This window comes from Haliaeetus leucocephalus, unplaced genomic scaffold (assembly GCF_000737465.1).
Source record: "Haliaeetus leucocephalus isolate CR32 unplaced genomic scaffold, Haliaeetus_leucocephalus-4.0 Scaffold450, whole genome shotgun sequence".
Classification (NCBI taxonomy): domain Eukaryota; kingdom Metazoa; phylum Chordata; class Aves; order Accipitriformes; family Accipitridae; genus Haliaeetus; species Haliaeetus leucocephalus.
This window is the reverse complement of record NW_010972886.1, coordinates 15,571,386-15,589,728: the sequence shown is the minus strand read 5'-3', so window position 1 is coordinate 15,589,728 and position 18,343 is coordinate 15,571,386. Positions and strand designations below refer to the sequence as shown.

General features: G+C 39.9%; 2 protein-coding genes across 4 annotated transcripts in view; one reads left to right on the top strand and one right to left on the bottom strand.

Annotated features, from left to right (window-relative positions):
* The window catches only part of REL (v-rel avian reticuloendotheliosis viral oncogene homolog), a 32,072-nt gene extending 27,203 nt beyond the window's left edge, over nt 1-4,869 (top strand). Inside the window, exons 6-10 of the mRNA XM_010574841.1 lie at nt 1,874-1,978; nt 2,330-2,542; nt 2,893-2,961; nt 3,071-3,145; nt 3,791-4,869. Of these exons, the coding sequence (XP_010573143.1) occupies nt 1,874-1,978; nt 2,330-2,542; nt 2,893-2,961; nt 3,071-3,145; nt 3,791-4,581 (1,253 nt within the window). The 3' untranslated portion in view covers nt 4,582-4,869. The remainder of the gene's footprint in view (nt 1-1,873; nt 1,979-2,329; nt 2,543-2,892; nt 2,962-3,070; nt 3,146-3,790) is intronic.
* Nucleotides 4,870-6,983: 2,114 nt separating this feature from the next.
* The window catches only part of PUS10 (pseudouridylate synthase 10), a 35,366-nt gene continuing 24,006 nt past the window's right edge, over nt 6,984-18,343 (bottom strand). For 2 of the 3 annotated variants that reach the window (XM_010574839.1, XM_010574840.1), the window contains 8 exons: nt 16,545-16,670; nt 14,733-14,789; nt 13,720-13,796; nt 13,572-13,627; nt 13,329-13,446; nt 12,008-12,150; nt 11,257-11,356; nt 6,984-9,559 (listed from right to left, as the gene is read on the bottom strand). In XM_010574839.1, coding sequence (XP_010573141.1) covers nt 9,521-9,559; nt 11,257-11,356; nt 12,008-12,150; nt 13,329-13,446; nt 13,572-13,627; nt 13,720-13,796; nt 14,733-14,789; nt 16,545-16,670 — 716 coding nt within the window. In that variant the 3' untranslated portion in view covers nt 6,984-9,520. The remainder of the gene's footprint in view (nt 9,560-11,256; nt 11,357-12,007; nt 12,151-13,328; nt 13,447-13,571; nt 13,628-13,719; nt 13,797-14,732; nt 14,790-16,544; nt 16,671-18,343) is intronic. The other variant, XR_774834.1, reaches the window with a different exon arrangement.

The window sequence follows — 18,343 nt, the reverse complement described above, 5'->3', positions numbered from 1 at the left end:
GAGAGTGGTGCATCCACATCTGCGTGCATTTGTGTTTCTTTCCTTTATCCTCCTGTCTAAACTCCCCTTAAAATAAAAGACGACAACCTCCAGCCTAGGAGACCTTCCCAAAAACCTGTTAAAAGGACATCAAGTGGTATTCAAGCATACAGAAGTGAAACAAAGGTAAAATTAGGCTGCTTCTTGCAATTCTCAATTTACCCTTACTGTGAAAAACGCACAATGACGCTGTCAATCATATGATCCTGTGCCATTTCTGGGTTTGTTTTGTTTCCCCTCCCTTCACAGTTTCTGATTCATTCAGCAAATGAAGTGGCATGTGTCATGTAGTAAATGAGGCTGTAGCACCCACTTCTCCTAATAATAATAGTAATAGCTGCAGATAGTAACTACGTAATTAGGATCTGGTCTGAGGTTACCAAGAGCTCTGTTTTAAGTGTAGTCTGTGTTGTGCTACAGCATACCTGTAGAGTACCATGAAAGATCAGGCAAGAATTGACTCAAACTGAGAGTCCGAAGTAGATTTTTTTTTTTTTTGAGGGTGACGCCATGAGCTTCGACTTTGTATTTCATCGCTGTGCCTGGAACAGGGAGCCCGTGGTGGTGCCTCATGTTGCTGTGGTGGTAGGAGGATCGGTTTCTGGGTCGCAAAGCAGCACCAGCCGGATCCTCCCAGGTGAATACGTTTGGAGTTGATGTCTTGGCGTCTTATGTCTTGACGTAACAAGACGAAAACTTCATGGCATGGCCTAGTTTTGTTCTGTTGACTGGAGGGGTGGAAGAAAGGGCAGTAAACTATGAATATGGTCACAGCCAGTAGCAGAGAAATGATCATCAGTTACTTTGTATGTTAAGTGAAGACAGGGTCATAAAATTGGTATGGGCTTACTTAAAAGTATCAACACAGCATATAGGCACAGGGGGTGAACTTGAAATTCTAGAGAGAGTTCTTCCATTCTGGCTTTTTTTTTTTTTGTTAGTTCTTTGTTACCTCTGAATTACTATATTGTGACATTAGTGCCCTTTTAAAGAAACTGTAACATAGCCCAGGAAGCTCCGAGGAGGCTGTTCTTTCTTGCACTAGTCTCCTGTCCATATTTACCCTGCTGGAAAGCTGCTGCTACTGAACGGGGCCAGACACCGTCAGGCACTGCTTGTCTCCATCCCGCATGAGTCCCCCTTCACCATCAGGCTGTTTGGATGTGGCATGCAAAGTTGGGTGGTGGTTAATTTACCGTGACATACAACGCTACCAGAGACTGTGCATGGGGTAGCTCTCCATCCACAACTATCATGAGCACTTGTCCGTGTACAGCCACAGTCTGGAGTTGAAATTTGAGTGGTTTTGGATGAAACCTGCTATAAAAGTTAGGCTCCTAGACCTGTTCTCAAACACCTAGAGAGGGTACCAGAGGAGAGGCTTGATGGCCAAGTATGTCTCTGAATAAAACTATAACCAGATACTCAGAGAGGGGAATTTTCTTAACTTGCTAGCCCAGCTTTTTCCAGAGAAGTATGACTGTAACGGCTAATCAGTCACTCAGAGAACTGCTTTGAATTCTACAGCTTGAAGGGCAGCAGGGCTGAGCACAATCACGTCATTCGGGGAAGTATTTTGAGACTGCTCTAGAATAGTTAGGGAGTGAGTGGCACAGCTGCACTGGAGATGAGCGGCCGAGAGCTGTAGGATCATGGAACATCAAGCCCTGCTTCTGAATTTCCTGTATAGAGCAACTTGTTTTGTGTGGATTTTGGGGTGTCACACTCCTCCAGCTGTTGCCTTCCCTTCATATGCCTTAACTCCCAGCACCTCACCTTCAATAGCGACAAAGTTACAGTAATTCTTTCATCAAATTTGCCCGTTTGTTTCCAGGAGCTCCCAACACAGCAGAATTAAGAATTTGTCGTGTGAACAAGAACTGTGGAAGTGTAAAAGGAGGAGATGAAATATTTCTACTGTGTGACAAAGTTCAGAAAGGTAATCTTGACTAGGTTTTTGGGGTTTTATTTTTGTTTTTTTTTTTTTTTTTTCCTTCCCCTGCTTTTGTTCCAAATGGCTGACACTACCACTTTCTAGCTGGGGAACTGAAGCCCTTCACCACACTGCCGTGTAAGTGGTCCGGTTTTATAGCTGGGCAGAACAGCTTTCAGGTTCAAGGGCTCTCAGCACCTCTGAAAGATACTCAGTGCCTTTAAAGTTGAGCCATTTACTTTTCATCTGAATTCTGAGTCAGACTCCTTTCTTTGTTCCTCTTCTCCCTTCCTTCTGCTGCAAGTTTGCAGTTTTCTTCTTCAGCTTAACAAGCATCTTCTGTTTCTAATGGATTAGATGATATAGAAGTCAGATTTGTCTTGGACAACTGGGAGGCCAAAGGTTCCTTCTCACAAGCTGACGTTCACCGTCAAGTTGCAATTGTGTTCAGAACGCCACCGTTTCTCAAAGACATCACTGAGCCCGTCACGGTGAAGATGCAGCTGCGAAGACCTTCAGACCAGGAAGTCAGTGAACCTATGGATTTCAGATACCTACCAGATGAAAAGGGTATGGTTCCAATTACCCGAGTTTCTGAAAAGCCACTATCAGTGCAGAACTCGTGTTAATAATAAACAGTAGCTTAATTAGTAAAAATTCTAAAACACTACTTCTACAAAGTAGATCTTTGGTTTTTAAAAGTAAAAATGGTCAGTTTGGTCCCTCTTTCAATGAAAATACCAAGAAATCACAGTTAATAACACTGTCTTGGTTTGTTAGTGCAATCATGTCTTAAGTATTTTTCTTTAAATATATCTTGACTACAATTAGGTGCCACTACTGTAAGTTTTAGAAAGTTCCTTTACTAATTATATCAAAGAGAAACGTAACGCTTTTCCCTTCCACTCCTTTCTCTGTAGATCCATATGGCAACAAAGCAAAAAGGCAAAGGTCAACGTTGGCTTGGCAAAAGCTCATACAGGACTGTGGTAAGGAAAATATTTGTCTTTCTCTTGTTGGAGTGAACTTACATTTGGATGGAGCTATTTTATATAAAAGCAAACATGTAGTGTAGGCTCATGCTTTCTTCCATTGCAGGGTCAAATGCGACAGAGAGGCCCAAAGTAGCTCCGTTCCCCACTGTCACTCCTGAAGGGAAGCTCATCAAGAAAGGTAGGTTTTTGCTTGCAGTCCAACAGTGGTTTGAAATGGTGTCCGACTGCTGTGGGGAAGGGCTGGAGCTTTTTCAGGGGGGCACTGAAGTTCCCAAGGCAGCAGTAGTACCTGTCCCTTACTTTCCCTCCTCCAGATTCTTCTCAAAGCCTCAGCCCTGCTGCAACTTCCCCTTTGCACAGAGGGGGGCTACACCTTCTTCACCTTGAAGCATTGCTAGCTTTCAGCCTTAAGTTAGATAACTACTGATCTTCTCTGTGTTCAGATACGCAGCCCTTCAAACATCCACTCAGTTGCTGGCCTTCCTTCTTCCCTCCTCTTTGCTTGAAATTCTAATATTCTCTTGAAGGTTTCTTCCTGTAAGATACTGGTACTTTTGACTATACAAACTAAAACCATCAGTTCTTTACTTAAATGTAGCTGTCACCTTCAGCATTTGCCATAGAGGGGTGCGTTGGATAGCTGTCTTGCTGCTGTCCAGAAATCTGGGGTCCACCCTGGAGAGCAGTTAAGCAAGTGTGAAAGTGCAAATGCACATATAATCTCACTAAGATAGCACTGGTTTTGCTTTGCTTTTTACCGTTTCTGATTTTAAAAAATACAAAAAATGGCATTAAAATGCAGTTACGTCTTTCCTTTCCATAGAACCAAACATGTTTTCATCTGCAATGATGATGCCGGGGCTAGGAACCCTGGCCAACACTAGTCAGATCTACCCTGTCTGCAACCAGATTCCCCATCCGCCTGCGCAGGTGGGGCCAGGGAAGCAAGACACGCTCTCCTCGTGCTGGCAGCAGCTGTACGGCACCCCCTCTTCAGCCGGCAGCCTGCTTAACGCGCACCCACAGAACAGCTTTGCAGCAGATGTGCCTCAGGCTGCTGCTCAGGGCAGCAGCTCTCTCCCAGCTTTCCATGACAACTCCCTGAACTGGCCTGATGAGAAGGATTCAGGCTTCTACCGGAATTTCGGCAGCACAAATGGGATGGGAGCAGTGGTGGTGTCAACTGCAGACATGCAGAGTGTTTCTAGTAACAGCATCGTGCACCAGGCTCACCCCGCCAGCATCTCCACAGCCAGCATCGTCAACATGGAGACCGACGACATGAACTGCACTAGTGTAAACTTTGAAAAGTATAACCCAGTGTTAAATGCAAGCAATCACAGGCAGCAGCTCCATCAGGTGCCTCCAGCTTGCCCGCCTGTAGCAGCCCCGGGCAGTACGCCTTTTAATTCACAGTCTAACTTAGCTGATCCAGCAGTTTACAGTTTTATAGACCAAGAAGTTTTAAGCGAATCGAGACTATCCACCAACCCGATCCCAAACCATCAGAATAGCATTGCAGATAACCAGTACTATGACACCGACGGTGTCCACACTGATGAGCTTTATCAGTCTTTCCAATTTGATAACATATTACAAAGCTATAACCATTGAGCCAGCAGTGTCGGGCTGGAAGCAGGTACGTAGACCTTTTCAGATGGCTAGCTGCGTGAAGAGGAGTAACTTACCCTTCTGGAATCCCTGCTTTCTCTTTCAGAATGTTACTACGCAGGTTTCATGATATAACTTGAGGTTATCTATTACAGCCCAAAGACTGGTGCCCGTAAAGAAGAGAGGTGGGAGTAGGGTTTGGGATTCTGTACCCTAAAAGTACTTTGTATGCATATTTTTACGCTGTTGGAAAAGGGAACTGTTAACACTTAAATCTTTCTTACCTTTGGGGACTGTAAAAGCTGGCATCTTCACAAGAGTTAAAATGTCAAATACTTCACAGGGTTAAAATCGTTTGAAAAATAACCGGTTTTGCAATGGAAATTAAATTTAAATTTTGATAGGACAGAAATTAGGAAAAAAACCTGCACGTGGGCACTCTAGTTCAGACTCACCTAACAATGTTAAAGTTTTACTCAACTTACTTGAAAGGTTTAGGTTTCTTACCCTCTTACGCATAAAATAACTCTTATCCTAAAGCAGATCATGCATTGATTTTTCACATTTTCACCACACTCCATTTGCTTTGAAGGCAAATTTACTCAAATTTTTTTAATGACTATGTCATTGTTAGATATATTTTAAAAGACCGGAAGGTTTGAGTTTTTAAATAGTCCAGCTCTGTTGTAAATGAATCACTGCACAAAAGAATGAACAGAAAGTAAGGACTTCTCTGCACTTCATCCAAAGTGCACTATTTTAAACGACAAACCCCTGTTGCTTTAGGAATGGAGCACACTGTTATTTCTCTGGAAGTTTTTGTGTGTGTGTGTGTGTGTGTGTAGCTGTGACATGTATGTTATTTTGAACTGCAGAAATATGTTGAGCCGGAGCACCTACCTATTCTTTCCTCAGGTATCCTGGCAGTTTCCTGCTATGCAAGTGACTGCTTAAAAGGCGGCTCAGATCCTGTCTCCCCACCACCCCCTCACAAGAAAGCTCTGGGGCAAAGCCAGAGGCAGTCTTAGTGCAGCCTCATCTAGATGCACTCTATTAACGACTTAAGGCCATTTCAGTCAGTACTAATTAAAAACACTCCTCTATACTCTGTATCAGAAACCAGAACTTCCTCCCTTCCACCTGATTCCCAGTCTTCATTCTTAGCCTGAGTTGCGAGATGTTCAGTGACAACTCGCGTGGATGTAACTGGCTAGGTAAGACACTCTACTCTGCATTATAGGGCTTTGCTATTTTATTATTATTATTATTTTTTAAGAAGCAACACAGCAAGAAATATATGAGTATTTCTTAAGTTATACAGCTGTTTTGTATGGCAGATAAGGCTTAGGATTGTAATTGTTACTGTTCGGTAACATAAAACTGCACCATGGAAAGAAGCAATAAAAAAAGCACGCTGATAAATAAAAAACAAAAAACACAACCCCAAATCAAAAAAGCCACTTCAGACATATAGTTGTACACGAAGCAAAAAGGAACTCCAAAAAGCCACCGTGGTTTATAGGAAAGGAATGACTCCTTAACTGCAGTAATTCATTGCATTCAAAGCAATAAGGTGCTGCTGCTGTAATGCATTACACCAATTACACAGGTTTGACAGAATACACTCCTTAGACAATGTGTAGAATATATGAAGTTTGGAAAACTGCTTCCCCTGGCTCCAGGTATACAATGCAAGGAATTGACTTGCCACATTTAAAGCAGTTTTTCCTCACTTTTGCATAGCTCCTCTGCAGTCTTAAGTAATAGAAAGACCAAAGAAATACAAAGAAAGATTGAAATGTGTTGTTTATTTTCTTTTTTTTTTTTTGAAGTTCTCAATTTTAAGTATATTAAATGTAAACATTTTACTTCATAGAAAGCTCTTTATAGTACAATTTGTTTTTACTGTATAATTAAATATTTTCAAAGTTCTGTTTTCCTTTGTAAACAAGTTGGTTTGGTAATTAAAAAACTGGTTATACCAAGTACTCAGCTTCTGCAACCCTCTCAGATTCATGACATCCCTCACCACAGGAAAGCCAGAGAAATGGGAGAAGGTAGGTTATGGGTTGCTTATCTTGGGGCTTTTTAGAGTATTTTCTGTTCACCGTTACTGTTGGCTACTACAAAACCTAACGCAATGTGTGCAGTAAGGGTTCATCTGCACGCAGCAATTTTTTGTGGCAGAGCAGTTGACCTGTTAGGCAGAGCGGACAGATGCTTTCATGCTCAGCTAGAGCTGTGCTACTGGTACAGCTTTCTCCAGGGTCAGCTAAGCTGATGCAAAAAATGTAGCGGCAGGGCAGGGGAGGGCATTATAGGTGACCAATTGTTTGGAGAAACACAACGGCTTTGTTTTGAGTCCTTCCAGTGCAGAGAAGGATGGTGCTAAGAACACTGGGCCTCATTTTTTAGTATTTTTCACATAATGTGCTAGAAAATGCCTCCCTCTTTCACACATGCCTAATGAACAAGATTAAATCTTAATTCTCACAAAATATCCTATCTGAGTACTCACAAGTAGGTATTTTCCTTTTAAAAATAAGATGAAGGCCAAAGTACGTTAATATTATTGCTGCAATATTCATCACAGATTATGATAGTTCAAAGTGTTTACTTTGTATTAGAAATTGCAGACTTTAAACAAAGTTCAAAAAAAACAGATTACATCTCTCATTTTCATATTTTCACATGATCACTGAACAATAACTGTGTAAAGAACTGTAGAGATACTTGCATCATCAGCTTTTTTTTCCCCTCATTTGGGTACTTCACATTTATCATAAAAATGAGCTATTTGGGAATTTTTGGCAGACCTCTCTACACTGCATGGAGAAGAGATTAGACTCCACACATTTAGTGTAATCTTTATAGCCTTGTTTATCTGCACTTTGATTTTTAACATGTTCTCCACTGTCACCATGCTAACGTACAGCACAGTGCAGAAAGAGCTGCGGATGGCAGTGCCTCGAGTGTCCTTGCACTACAGCAGGAGCAGGAGCCCTTTCGGCTTCTGCCTTGTGAGCTCTGTTTCCCCCTTGGAACAGCTCTTCTCATGTCTGTTGTGCCCATAGTGCAGTCTTGTTTACATTTTTTTCCCCTGTAGTTTATGGAATTTATAAATCATATTTTAGCTCACTTTGAGTTTCAAGAAATCACATAGATATGAGACTGATATTCTCTTTTGTTTGTTTTCTGAATTCAGTTTCTTATGTTTTCCGTCATTCACAATACTTCCTTTCTGGGTACAGCTTATTATCTATCTGAGACAACTACTCCTGGAATCTGTTGCTCATAACAGCTTTAAATGAAAAACAAAAAAATAGTGCTGTCTGACTCATGTTCCTATTATTTTTGTGTTAGAAAAACAGGAGCTTCTGAACTACTACCATACTTATGCTACAGTGGATTAGGAAAACAAATGATGAGACACAAGTTTTGACAGCCCAGCACAGGCGGAGTGTATAATATTTAGACTATTTTTCCAACATCAGTTTCTAAGACCTCCTTGAAAATGTATTTATTAATGCCTTTTTGAACCTTCAGCTGAAGTTATCATACAGCTGTCCTATTACGAGGTCCTGGCACCACTGAATTGAAGGTAAGACATCCCAGTAATCCTGTCTGTCCCCAGACAGTGGTTTGTCTCAGCAAATATTACCCTCTTTACTTATCAAATGTTAATTAATGAGGAGCCCTTCAATTCCAAACCATAATTTCTTGTTGATAGTTTAACACTCTTCTGTACTTCAGGTAAGCACAAGCATCTTCCTAATGGATTAACATGATACAGGCATAGAAGTGGCTTTTCCTGAAGATGTAGGTGGTGCTTTGTATGAAAGATTTAAAAATCACATAAGCACAGAGAAAAACTCTAGTCTTCCCTATTCCAGGCAAGTTTCTAGGCAATGTTCAATTCTTCCAGGCATCCATCCAAGGCTAGGCACTAGAAAAAAATGTATTATGCTACTAAACCAAAGCTCTTTATCTCTGTCTTGGTCTCTCTCTATACCAAGATTCTTCGGTACGTTTTTATATTTGCCTGCACTTTGAGGTTCTTGGTATTCCTATTTTTCTTTAGAGTTCCATCATGCATCACTGCCAGGAGTTCCCGATCTTTTTATATATGGTGACTCAACTGGGGAAGTCCTATGCCTGAAGAGGACTGTAACCAGGCCAGAGAGCTGTTGAGGCCTCAAGTACCTCAACTGTTGTTTCTAGGAAGCATTGCTGATGTTTTTAAATGAGAAAAACTTGGTTTTAAGTGCAAAGTTTTCCTCTGAACGCTGTTTTTCCCTTTGAGAAGTACTTTGTCTGGGAGATAAATTTGCCCATCTCTAAAACTGACACTGACCAAAAAGCAGTCAGCAGAGAGTGGAGTGCTGCCTCGTTCCAGGCACTATCCTACTGGTTTCAGAGTCTCCCTGACTTTTGGGAAGTATTCCTGCATGAATAATGCTCAGAAAAAAAGTTAGGACTGGGTTTCAGGTAATTCAGTGCTACCTGCATCCAGACATGAAAGCTGCAGCATTCAATATAAAGAGAGTTAAAAAAACCTGGCTTGAGGGAGGGTTATTTTTAATTAAAACATTTTAAAACTACTGCAGAAGGCATATTTGATGCACTTGCTCAGTACACCATTTGTACATGTTACACCATTTATCTTTTTCTTAATTGTTTTTTAAAAAAGACTTTGTATCAATACACTAGCTTACCAAAATCTTTTCATGCACAGAAGAAATTAACATAAGGCTAGAGATTGAATGAACACTACCTGTTCCAGAGTGTTTAAAGTTGATTTAAAGTGACAGCATCCTTTGGCAGATCAACATGATCCAAATGTTCAACAGAAATAGTTTGCAACCAAGCTGTAATACTGTACAGTGTTCAGTGACCAGCTGCTGACAGAGTTGCTGCTTCTTCCTCGTCCCAGCTTGAAAAGTTAATTATCCAGGGTTGGAGGCCAGTCAACATCAACAGACTAGAAGAGACCAGAAGAGCAGGAGGGGGTGGGGGGGAAGGCAAAATCAGCAGGGTATTTTACAGATATATAAAGAGACTTGGTATCAGAACTCTCTGCTTGTCAGCTATAGGCTAATAGTGAAAAGGAACAGTAAATAAAGGACACTAAAATGAGAGACGAGGACAAGACAAGCAGGGGACAGTGACATGAAACAGCCACCTTGTTCTGGTGGCTCCATGTGTATCTGGAGAGAGCTTTCTGGGAGCTGGGCTTTCTTCATAAAGCAGAATCACAACTCCTTGTACTACTACTTCCCAGCATCATGTGATGTTGGGTTGTATTTACAGAGTCCAGAACTGTTAATTAGAAACGTGAACCATCTCCATCTTCTACCCATCCTACACATGGGCTGTTACGATGTGAAAACAAATAACCTGTTGCTTGATGCCACAGAAATATTCAGGTATTGGGCAGTGCAGGCAAGGATCGAGTAGAAAACCATCACCTGTCCCTAAATCTGCCTCCTGAGTAAGGAAAACTAGACTAAAAGAATAAGCTGTCAAGCATTATGCACATGAATTATCTAGGCAACATCATTAACAGTAATCCTGACTGTTAGTCAAAAGGGACAGAATGTGCCTGGCACTTTATCAGAAGCAAATGTCGTAATTACAACTTGGATTACGTCTTTCTTCCCCAGCCTCCCTGAGGCCATCTCTGATTCCCTTTGGGCGTAAACTTGTTGTTCACCCTCTTCCAAAAGCAGCACACCCTACGCTACCGTAGTATCACCATTTGCAATCACAACACAGGGATTGCCACACAGCACGTTAAACGCCTTGGCTTCAAGACTGCCTACATTAATCATACCTACTCCTTGCCTAATCTACAACTTTATCAAAGGATTAGGCTCTTAGGCTGAGCTTAAATGCATTATTAGCAAGATGACTAATCATTTTCAAGTCCCATGGCATCTTTCATAGTTATGTCCAATAACTAGTGACACCTATCCGTAAGAGTGATGCTTATCAGCCTGAGCCCCAAGTCAGGTGTTCCTGTTTTCAGAAGTAACTGAAGTGCCCTCTGCAGCTGTCTTTCTGTATTATCCTACAAAAGATAACGCAAAAAACTGCGAGGCTGTTCTGCAAAATGTAACAACACGTGGGCAGCTTTCCAGAAATACATGAGGACAAGCATGCTAATCATTGGCTACTTGAAATTAAACCCCATGTTTTAAAGAAACCTTGCCAAACCACTAGGTTAAATATTAAATCCATATCTCTACATACATTCTTTTAACCAAAACAAATTTTGTTTTTTCATCTGACTCCAGCAAGTGAACAGATACAATTTCTTGCTATGTTTGAACCAGCATTGAAAGAGGAAGTCAAATCTCTCCCGATTTTTCATCCAACCCAGTTTTGAAAATAAGTGATGTGGTACATGTAACATTGCTAAGCTCTGTTCCACTGGGTGCTAATAATAAGTGTCATCAATTCATGGCATGTCCTCCCATCCCTCCCCAACATGAATTCAGCAGAGGAAGCCTGTCACATGTGCCAGCATGGTACAAACCACTATTTTTGCATTAACATCAATTTTTCTATTAGCTGTGTTAAGGAATGTTGATTCAGTTAGAGCAATTCCACTGAAAGGATCTCACAAATGCAACTACGTTACTAATTTCCAGGCAAGATAAATAGCAAACAACTTACTTCTACATCCAACTCCAGAATGTCGGCAGTTCTGTTCAGTAGAGAGCCAATATTGGGCTTTGTTCTTCCAAAGTCTCCATGCACAAATTCTTTAATGTAGCTAGAAATACTCGCTAAGGAAATGTGTGTTTTACTGCAAAGTCATCAAAAGGAAAAGAAAAGAGTATGGTAAAAAATCTCAAAGCAAAAATAGTGTCTTTTTCTACTCTTAAGCCATTTTGCACTGAACATCCTGTTAAGCCTATATCCGTCTTTAAAAGACTTCTTAATTTTTGGCTTCTGACTCCAATGCCAAAAAATGTACTGTTGACCTGTATTTCCTGTTTTATTCCAAAGTGAGTGGTAACTTTATGACAAAACTGTTAACTTGTAAGTAGCAGCCATCTACAGTATGCATTGCAGTGCATTAAATATCATGGAAAAACTTATTTTCCAAGGTGAAAAGTTTTCAGTTAAATTAGAAAAGGCTTAAGTGTATCTTTAACGAGTACATTTTTATAGCTATCACATACTTTAAAACTATCAGAGTAGTCATCACAAAAATACACACACACACACGTAGCATTTTTGAATGAAAGCCTGAATGTAAAATTCTGACATAAAAGCAAACAATATACAGCAACATATGACTGCTGAAGAGCAGGGATTTAGAAACACCCCAGCAATAAAAGCAGGGAACTTCCCATTACCCGAATTACTCTAATCAGCAAGGTGTTTCATAAATGCATTGTGTAATGGCATCTAAGGATACGTTCCCGCTTGGGTCTTCAGATGCAGGCGAAAATGATGCTCGTCTATGTACTCAGATTTCATGGTGTGAATAATCCGACATCTTACAGCTAGAGGCCTTCTGTGAAGAACCCGGAGAGGTGTCTTCTGGTCAAGTTTTAATTCCTGTTACAAGAGATAACAAAATAAATGAGGAAGGAAATGTGCAACATACTGCACATATTGTAAGAGTCATATGTATTGTTAACCAATCACATCTTTTTTATATTGTATTATGGTAGCTGAGTAATCTTCTTGAGGCAAGACTAATTTTTTCCATGTTTATCAAAGGAAAAAAGGACAGCCACCTTAAAGGCTAAATGAAAAGGCCTCATATCAACACAAACTAATGGAATCACAAATACAGAGGAATAACCTTGAATTCTCCATAGTCCTTTGCTGGAATGACTCCAGGATTGAGAGGCTCACTAAAAGCCTCAGGGCAATCAAAAACAAGAAAAAAAAAAATCCCACCCACAAAATGCTTTGTCTAAACTACAGCCAACCCCCTAGAAATAAAAGTGAGGGAAAAAAAACCAAAATGAGATTAGATCTTTTAACAGTCTTTTTAAAAGTTCATTCCCCACGCCCTTTCCCAAATGAGATGCAGCAGTTTGCAAGGCAACTTTTCAGGGAGTGGGTATGCTAAAAAAAAAGCTTCGCAACAGTTATCTCCCTGAACTGTAATGGCTCAAGCACTCGCTCTGAGAATCGTTTTCTGGCCGAGGCCCATAGGAAATAGTACAACACAACAAAAACTGAACACACTTCTCCATCAGCAGTATCTCCTTGACCAACATTTGGAGAAAGTTCTCATTAACACAGCGTGCTTCTTACATTGAGCACTTTGTAAGGCCCTTTGCATTATTTTTCACAGACATTTCAAAATCCTAATTGCTGCAGCTGTGGAAGAATGGCTTTAGAGCTTGCAGAACAGAAGACCTTCTCCACTCCTTTCACTTAGACAAAACACCAGCTAAAGTAAATAAAGGGGTGCGGGTGCCAGATTTCCTCCTCTCCCATTCACTACTTTTTATTATTTGGTCTACTGGAAGGTTGACGTTACAACCAAGAATTTGCTGCCTTGGCTAACAGCCAGCTATACTGCTAGCATGACAGTGAGGAAGTAAGGAAGGGTGAAAAGGGGGAAGGGAGGTATGAAAGTCCCTATAGCAAGAAGAACCCTCATCAAAAAAAAAACCAACCACAGAGAAAGAGATATGTCCATGGCTGCATGTATATAAACTCTCCCCTACGGCACCAGTACAGGTACTATACAAATTAGCAAAAAGAGCTACAGATACCTTGATATCATCTAGAAATGCAATATCTTCTTTCTGTATTGCTTTATCTATCCATATTAAGGCACTATAGGTCTTTGTCTTTTCCTCTTCACCTTCCTTCATACGACCAATTGCCTCTCTAAACAAAAGAAATTAATTACTCACATAACAAAAGCATAATTATGTAATGCTGTGAGCAAGAATGCTTGCAAAACTCCCAAAGCATCACTTTGAAATCCCTTGCCAGAGATGATAAATACTGACCTGGTGACAAGCTGTAAATCTCGAACCTGTATTTTGTCTGAGGAGTTATTAATTGTCTGTGATATTTAAGAAAGAATCAGTTAGTAAAACTGCTCAGTTAGAGAAGAAACACATGTTTTATGAGTTCCATGAGGTGCAAATGATTTACCTGCTGAAGTCCCTTCATTTCCTCAGCAGTAAAATGTATTCTACGAGGATTCACAAGCTCAATTGCAAAGGGCCTTCCTGGCAACATGCACAGTCATAAAACATAAAAACATGTTGTTCTAAATTAACATTTGAATTTATGCAGTAAGGTTGGAAGGTGTGAAGATTGTCTGCTGTTATGCAAACAGGGATAGGACTTGCGGGTTTAGAGATGTAGCATCAGATGGAAGGAAAGAAACAAGGGACTTTTTTTGGCTACTAAACCCCAGTATCAGCAATAAGTGCAAATTACAACTTCCCAGAAGACATCTTGTACAAGTCTGTGCTAATTAAAAAATAAAATAAGGAAAAAAGTTAATTAGCTTATTTTCTGTCACCTACAGCAATGCCCAGGTGCAAGATGATGTTAAATCCCGCTCCCTCAGCTAAACATCTGTTGCAATAGCTGCACTTTCTGTGCTCAGGGCCAGGGATGATCCCCAGTATAAGCAATGCCAAGAACTACGCTACAAATCAGGCGGCAACTGAAACACATCATTGTTAATTTTTACTTTTTCTTTCCCCTCCTCCTTTGGCTATAGTAGCTTCAGCATATTGGAAAGCAACTGACCTTTATGAAGGGCCCAAATTCAAAAAGAAAATAAGGCTTCCCTGCTCCCCAGTGACAGTGAGGCAAAGTAGAAGGACCCAACAGAAGACAATATAGGAATCAGTCTGACATAAATGGCTTAAAAATAGGAAGTGAATAAAATAAAATACTCCTAACAAGCTATGTTTTTCCATGCACCTGTGCACCCAAGGACACTGAAAAAGGGCTCCTCTTTCAGTTGGTTTTATGAAAATGTTCGGTCTTTGGGAATAAATACATAAATTCTAAAATGTTTCTGAGATAAAATTTTGAAGCATGCCTAGTTACACACTTGTGCACTTAGCATTCAGCAAGATCTATTAGGGTAGCTTTGGTTAACCATTTTTTTTGTTTCTGTGTTTCACAAGGGATGTTCCAAGCCTTACCATTGCCTAGTGTTCTCACATCCACATCTTCTCTTCCAGAGGAAGAAAAATTAAAGCCTACAACAGATTTGAACAAGGCAGGTGAGATTTTATTTTACATGTTTAATACTCTCTACAGCTTTTAAAAGGTGAAATATTTTCTTTCTAAACTTGCTTGCAAATCTGCTTCAAAGAGCTATCTTCATAAAATGAAGCCTGCACTGTATTTGAATAAATCTGGGATAGTTATTGTTTATTGCATCAGATTCACAAGTTTCTTGAGGAGCACTTGTTGGCCTGATTGACACTGCTATAACCCTGAAAACGTCCAAAAAAAAAAAGCAGTACCATCCTGAAGGAATTCCACTTACTAATTAGTTTTGTTCATTTCTTATCCAGATAGTTCAAGTTTATGAATAAAAGCAAAGAAGTGAGCTGTCTTCCTCCAAAACACAATATTTTATCCTAAACACACCCAATGGTTTCCAAAGATATCAGAGAAATTTCTGCTAGTCACACACATCTAGACAAAAGAGGAAGAAAATTCATGTCCAAACTGAAAAGTAACCTCTGTGTATTTGGTTTTTTTCACTGTTCAAGCTACAAAAATATACTGCTGGGTATTTAGTTTCCTTCATCATACCCCTCCCACCTTTAAGCTTTGCCTGAAGGAGGAATGGGGGACCAAAGCCTGCACTACAGGTAACTTTGCAGCTCTATTCCAAAGGGTCTCGGAAAAACTGATGGTTTCAAAATTTTTTCCTCCACAGGGAACATAGAGAGTGCATAAAGATTTCCTCAGTTTTTATTATCTCTCATTTCTCTGGTCATATTATGGCAACCACATAAGTGTGAGAAAATTCCTCCATGGTCATGAAGGTGTATGTTGGTCACACTACCAGAATTTTCTTACTTGGGAATGCTCCAAGACCCTTAATCATCCTCACAGCCCTTTGCTGGACTTGCTTCAGTATGTCCACATATTTCTTGTACTAGGGAGCCCAGAACTGGACCCAGTACTCCAGATATGTCTCCCCAGTGCTGAGTAAAAGGCAAGGATCACCTCCCTTGACCTACTGGCAATGGTCTTTCTATTTGTTTATATCTCTTCTCAACATTACTGCACATGCACTTTTGGTAGCCACCTGTGGTAATTCTGCAAGCTGAAATCAGCTGTTACATAGTACCTGGCCTAAAGACATGGTTTGAGGATTTTCCTAGTGTTCAGACCAACATATCCACTGGGAGGAGGAAGGAGAGGAGGGGAAAGTAGCTGTTTTGTCCAAACTAATATTTAATGCAATTTTTCCTTGGGCTTGCTTTGTCTCTAATTCCACGTCTAGTAGATGACAAATGATGGGCAGTGATTATTTCATCTGGATAATCCATGGATAAGCATTTAGCTTGTGGAACTTTATGCACTGAAGAAAATAAGTTAATCAAGGTAAGAAACATGAAGGCGTCAGAGGCTAGGCAGATATTATGGAACGCTGATGGCAAAAACCTTCTCGTTACAAGTCATTTTATGCATTACCAACCGTTAAGAAGTATGGCTAGGCAAAAATACTACCACATAAAACCATAATATTTGCATAATCAGATCAACTGAGAAGATATTTTAGTACGATAAAAGACACTGCATAAAACAAAACAGTCATCTAATTACTCACAGATCATAGCTAAAAAAGTTTACAAGCTTTGACTTGGAAGGATAAGACAGGGATAAAGAAACAGGTTTTTTTCCATTACACTCTTGTATTGAGTAGCTATTAAGAAAAAATATTCTAGTAATGATGAAAAATATATATGGTAAAAGATCTACTTGATACTTACTATCTGCTTTGAATTCTGCCATTAGATGCCCTGAAATCAGTTCTTCCACTGAAGATTCCAGCTTCCGCTCCCCATCAATAATCCAAGGAGTCTGAGGTAAATTCCTTGAATATTTGTTGTATCTTCCTGTAAAAAACAACTATGTTACCTGTAATCATTCTAAAGCAATGGACAAAAAGCTCCAGTATTGCACAGCACAACACATTTAACCTTCATTGGAGTCTTGTGAAAATAAATTTACAGGCTTAAGCTTGTTTTACGGCAACAGTATGAAACGCGTGCTGCTGCACCTACAAGAGTTTCAGTATCCAAGATGGCCAGCTTAAACGTAGACTTGGAGAGCCTATTGCTGCAGTCATACCTTCAGGTATAAGCATAGAAACAAAACTGTATATAGCCTGATGCAACTGGGAATAAAACCCAGAGGTTCAAGTGCCCAGCCTGAGACAACTTAATTTTGAATGGGAAATTTTTTTTTGTAATCAGAGCACACTCTTGAACCAGCCTCCCATACACCAAACTAGTGCAATACATATGCCTGTCCACGAATGCTTATGTGTCCCAAGTAAAGAAGTTCCCACACTCTCCTGTATCAAGTAGTTCAGGTTTCAATCCAAGTTCTGCCATTGTCTGAATGTTTAACAAAAGAAACCCAAACTAAAATGCTTTGGCTCATTACAAGGAAAACCATGCAAGCAAAGCGTCTCAATAAACTAGTATGAATTTCAAGAACCCTCAAAAGTTGCCACGTAAAGAGATTGCCATCCTCTGACTGATTCCAGTCATAGTCTGTTATGTCACACTAGCATGCCATCTCCCGTGACATGAGGACTGCTACAACCAAAGAACAAGTCTGACATGGATGACCAAAATGAGCTTTCTTATTCACAGGCTTTATAAGAAGTGAAAATATGCATAAAACAAGGAACTCATTCATAAAGAACAATGAGTAACCCCCCTGCACAAACAAGTTTAAATCTGAAACCTTGCATATAGAAAATAAAAAGAGTTCAAAGTAGCTATGCATATTATACTGTGCCTCTGTCATCTCAATGTTTTTGGTTTTCAGTATCATATTTTCCTATTTCTAACATTGTTTCCTTCTTGCATTTTGATCTGCAGAAAAACCGACACAAACAAATGGGGAAACTGACTAATACTGTTTCAGTGGGGCAAATAATGAAAGTTCTATGACTAATCATTCAGAAGGCAGCTTCACACTGCTAAATTCTCTTTCCACAAAATGGAAAAAGGAAAATAATATTTTTTTTCTCTCAACTCCCCATTCTAATAGTTTTAGCTTTTGATCTGAACAAGAGTGGGTTAAAAAAAACAGAAGGTGTTTCTCAGTTTGACAGCTTCTCCTGAACCCTTAAAAAAAAGTTGGGGGGGAATTGATCACTAAACACCAAAGATAAGGTCAGGAGGGCAATACCAACTCTGAAACTGTGCTTACAAATTAAGGGCCCGTCTCATTTAATAGTAGCAAAAGAACTGCACTGTACCCAATAAATTCTATTCTGGATTTAATTCTTAAAAAATTAAAGACAACATACTGCCTGGGGTTTTTTGTTTTGGGTTTTTTCTTTTTTTTTTTTTTTTGTTGAAGCAAGCTATAAACTATAAATCACAAAACCAGTATTAAATCACATGCAGAAAGCCAACCCTCTGTCTCTTTCTCTCTCTCCATACAGATGAATTCTGATAAAACCATCCAACAAAACAATCTAAAACAGAACAGCATGTTTGGAAAAGGCTAAAAGACACTGGATACCTTGGATTCATGAAAATGTATATCT